This window comes from Penaeus japonicus, unplaced genomic scaffold (assembly GCF_977035675.1).
Source record: "Penaeus japonicus unplaced genomic scaffold, GWHDUDI00000001_assembly GWHDUDI00000017, whole genome shotgun sequence".
In the NCBI taxonomy this organism is placed as follows: domain Eukaryota; kingdom Metazoa; phylum Arthropoda; class Malacostraca; order Decapoda; family Penaeidae; genus Penaeus; species Penaeus japonicus.
This window is the reverse complement of record NW_028234419.1, coordinates 22,446,928-22,451,927: the sequence shown is the minus strand read 5'-3', so window position 1 is coordinate 22,451,927 and position 5,000 is coordinate 22,446,928. Positions and strand designations below refer to the sequence as shown.

Sequence of the window (5,000 nt, the reverse complement as noted above, 5' to 3'; positions counted from 1 at the left end):
CTGTTTCTGTATATCTTTATATATTTCTCTGTGTCTGAATGTGTGTATCTATCTACCTGTCTTTTTTTTTCTCCCTCTCTTTCTCTCTTAGTCTCCGTCTGTCTCCTTTCTGCCCTTCCCCTCTCTCTCCCTCCCTCCCTCGCTCCCTCCCCTCTACACCCCTCCCTCTATCTACTCTCCCCCCTCTCTCTCTGCCTGTTTGTCTCCCCCCCCCTCTCTCTCTCTCTGTCTGTCTCCCTTCCTCTCTCTATCCCTCTGCCCCTCCCCCCCCCCTTATCTCTTTCTGTCTCCCTCCTCTAACCTCATCCCATTCGAGAAAAAGGAACGACCGAATTACAATAAAAAATTCATAAGCCTTTTAGCGTTGTATTTGTAAGGGCAAGGATGGACACTTTATGGTATCAAACGGAGAGAAAACAAAACATAAACAAAACATCATGAAGCTCCATCGCTCTTCAACCCAAGGGAAGCCTGATTACATATTACACAAGCCTGATCCCTCACCCGACCCCGTGTGATCCAGTTACGACATGATTCTATGTAGTTAGTCTCTTTTTGCAGAAGGCCAGTGCAGTGAATGTTTAAAGCTAATATTCCAGTCATCTCCCTCCTTCTGTTTGTCTATTCGTTTGTCCGTCTGTATGTATGTAAGTATATATCTATGTATATATGTATGTCTTTTTTTCTCTCTCTCTCTCTTCCTTCTCTCTCTCTCACCCCTCCCCCTCTCTCTCTCTCTCTTCCTTCTCTCTCTCTCTCTCTCTCCCCCCCCCCCCCTCTCTCTCTCTCTCTCTCACTATTTGACTTGGGGCTCACTCTAAAACCTGATACGATTCTGAAATTCCTTGGGCTTGCGAAGGTTTCCCGTTGAGTGTCCCGAGAACTCAGTCACCTGTCGTTCCACAACAAGATTCCGATGTCAGGGAAGCAGGAGCTGAGTCTGCAGTAACTGTTTCTGCAGGTCTGCAATAGTGCGAATTGTTTTGCTTGAATCAAATCAGTGTAGCATATGAATTGAAAACATGGGTTTGTTCTGATTTACTGTTACTTTTTTTCCGGAATGTTTGGGCATACTTTATTCATTTATTTTTTCCTTGGTGTTATTGGAGTACCTTCATGTAGTGTTTTGTGGCGCATCGTTCTTGAGTTTTTTGCCCGAGCGAGTGAGAGTGCTTGTGGCAGGGAGTGAGCTTCGGTGTCCTTGCTGACCTAGACTTTGAAAACAAGCGCTGTAGTCAGAGTCCCAGAGAGCACTTGAGGGCCGGCGAGACCTTATGCTCAGGCAAGGGTGCGTGCCCAGACAGGTGCCTCTTCATTATTTTTCTTTTCTTTTTTAATTTGTTGTGTTTTGTTCCACTTTCTTTCTTTTTTCGGTGGTGTATGTAAAGGATTTTTATCTTTTATGGTGTTTTTTTTTTAATTGTGTTTAAGCGATGTGTAATTATGTAAGTGAATTATGGAAATGGGTATGTTGCAGCAACACTAATATACCACATAACTTTTGGGTGTCCTTTAAGCATTGGATTTTTTTAAAAAGTTGTATAGATTTCATTAACATAGACATCAGAACACATTACATCTGCTCTCGAAAAACAAGTAGTTACGTCACCTCCATCTCATTGGTTGGTTAATCCCCGGAGGTGATTGGCCGTTGCGGTGAAATGGGGCGGAGCTTCGGTACTCATCGGTTGGGACGAGACCTGAAGACTTAGTGTCAAGATGGTTACGAAAGTCTTAACACTGGTGATTCTCGCTCTCGCGTCGGGTCCGGTGGTTTCAGTAGGAGGACAGCAGGAGCGGAAGGATGTTTCTTTCGAGGGTATGTCTCCCACCTCTCGCGCCCCATACTTCGGTAACTCAAGTTCTTTTTTTTTTTTTCTTTTTTTTTTTTTGGCGCTGCGAGCGGTAAAATCAGCGGACCTCATCACTGATTATTTATTCAATGTAGAATTTGAATAACGTTGGCTGATCCTCGGGTCTATAATGAGCGTTATTTTCTGAGTTACCGAAGTAGGTTCGTGTGTTTTCTTTTTCTCATCTCCTCAAAGAAGATTGAAGTTATGAATGATTAACTGTGGAAGTTTTTGACGCTATTCATGGCACAAATTATACAAGTCTTGCAAACTATTACATCACTTTTGGGCATTCCTGGCGCGGAAGGGTCTAGCGTCTCTTGGCACTCACCCAGAGGCCACGTGTGAAAATACCAAAGACCGTAACTTCACCATAACGCCACAATAACATCGCTGGGGCATCTCAAGACAGCGAAATAGGGATGAATACTTTTCTTCTCTTTTCCGTTTTTTTATCTATTTATCTTTTTATTATTATTTTTTGTCCAGTCTCGTACACACTCCTATAAATGTGTATGGTAATTACAGTGAAACCTTCCCTAGGTGGTCGTTGTTGTAATTAGTGTAAATGTTGGTTAGGGTGAGGCTGATAAGGGTGTTTTCAGAGGGCGCTGTCGTCTCTGTCACTGTACAAGGGGGTTATTTGTTGTTACGGCGTTTTAGTGCTCATTGTGAATGTTATATATTGATGGCATTAACAGTTTTTCTTTCTGGACTTAATATATATATATATATATATATATATATATATATATATATATACATATATATATATATATCCATATATATATATACATATATATATATATGTATATATATATATATATCTATATATATATATATATATATATATATATATATATATATATATGTACACATATATATATATATTTAGTGTCTCTCCCTTCCTCCCCCCATATATATATATATATGTGTGTGTGTGTATATATGTATATATGTATGTATACATACATAAATACATACATACATATATATGTATATATATATATATATATATATATATATATATATATATATATATATATATATGTATTATATATATATGTATGAGAGAGTCTGTGTGGGTGAATATATACATTTATATATATATACATATATGTAATATATATATATATATATATAGATATATATATATATATAATATATATATAATATATATATACATATATTAAATATATATAATAAATAATATAGATATGTATGTATATATATATGTATATATGTATATATATATATATATATATGTGTGTGTGTGTGTGTGTGTGTTTGTTGTGTGTATGTATATATGTATATATATATATATATATATATATATATATATATATATATATATATATATATATATGTGTTTGTGTATATATGTATATTTATATTTTTGTATATATATGTATATATATATATATATATATATATATATATATATATATATATATATATTTTTATGTATATGTATATTTGTGTATATATATGTATATATATATATATATATATATATATATATATATATATATATATACATACATATACATACATATACATACATAAGTACAGTGTAAATACATATATACAAACATGCACATATAGGCCTGTTGGTTCGTGTTTATGCCCTAAGGCAAGAAGGGTTACGGTCATCTTAGCTCCCGACAGCGGGAGATGGAAACTTCCACATACTATATCAAGGTTGCGGATAATCTGTACGAGAGGCGCGGCGGCCACAGCGGTTGTAAATGGCAGGTAGAAATGCGGATGAGTTTATGTTTTGTGCGGGAGAACGGACCAGTTTGTGAAGCTTTCGGGTGACCATATACTGTGTGCTCAAGGTCTGCAGGTGGGATGGTCCGCTTGGTGCTATTGTTAGGTTTAGAATGTGTTTGAAAGAGGATCATTGATGCTTTGAGTATTATCATATAAGAAAGTGTCTAAATTATTCCATAAGCACTGGTAACTCACAACAATCATAAGAAACTCCGAAGAAAATATACATAAGTCATTCACTTTAAAATAAGCCCCTAATCTTCACAACATTTGCCTCGAAATATTTATTCATCTTTTAGCTTAAAATATATACATATTTCTAAAGAAAAAACAACCATATTTGCATCAATCCAGATAGCACGTACCTTGTCATGAGAATCTGCACTAACTGGATATTCTTGTGCGAGTCAGTGATACAGTAGACAAACCCTGCTTCATTTGGGGACGATATCACAAACACACTGTACCGAACCCTAAACAGAAACATTGGTTGATCGAGTCCGGTTGTGTGTGTGATAAAAGCCAAGATCAGGTACATCAAACAGGCAGTTGAGTTTGATCTGAGATTGATATAAGCAATAGGAGATTGAGATAAGCAATATATGATTGATATAGTCAATATGAGGATGATATTAGAATGAATATTGAAGAAAAAGGATTCGAAATCGGTTCTTGGGGAGAGCGAGACACCGAGAAGATTCGAGAAGGAGAAGTAATGGAGAGGTGACCTCTGCAACTCGTCATACCAGGTCCTGAGCAAGGTCACTGGCCTTGCTTGGTGCGCCGGGCGTCTTGCTATTTGCTTGGTGATTTTCTTTCTCTTCGCTCGCGTGCAACTGTGAGAAGAACAAAGTTTTTTTTTCTTTATTACTGATGAAGATTTTTGCAGAACTTTTTTTCTTTCTTTCTGTTATATCATGTGGTTTCGTTTTGTTAGGGCTTTATGAAGCGGAAATGTTTCTGAAACTTGTGACTTGATGAAATGTGAAACTTAGCTGATACAGTAACTGATATCCCACGGAGAGACAAAAGGTCTAGGTTGATTTTTTAATGTTTTTTTTCATGGGTTTTGTTGTTGTTGTTATCATTAGTATTATCCTTGTTATTATCATTATTCAAATTATCATTATCGTTGTCATTATCACTATTATCGTTTTCTCTATCATCATTATTTTTATCAATGTTATCATCATCATTATCATCATCATTATTAATATCATTATCCTTATTATCATCATTGTCCTCCTAATCATTATTTTCACTAGTATCATTTTTGCTATTACTGTTGTTACTACTACTATTACTACTATTATAATTGTTGTTACTATTATCATTATTAATACGATTATCGCAACCATTGTCATTTTATGT

The 5,000-nt window shown here is 35.7% G+C and overlaps 1 protein-coding gene across 1 annotated transcript in view; it reads left to right on the top strand.

The window, feature by feature from the left end:
* Positions 1-1,683: 1,683 nt before the first annotated feature.
* The window catches only part of LOC122253851 (uncharacterized), a 106,014-nt gene continuing 102,697 nt past the window's right edge, over positions 1,684-5,000 (top strand). The window contains exon 1 of the mRNA XM_043017231.2: positions 1,684-1,819. Coding sequence (XP_042873165.2) covers positions 1,720-1,819 — 100 coding nt within the window. The 5' untranslated portion in view covers positions 1,684-1,719. The remainder of the gene's footprint in view (positions 1,820-5,000) is intronic.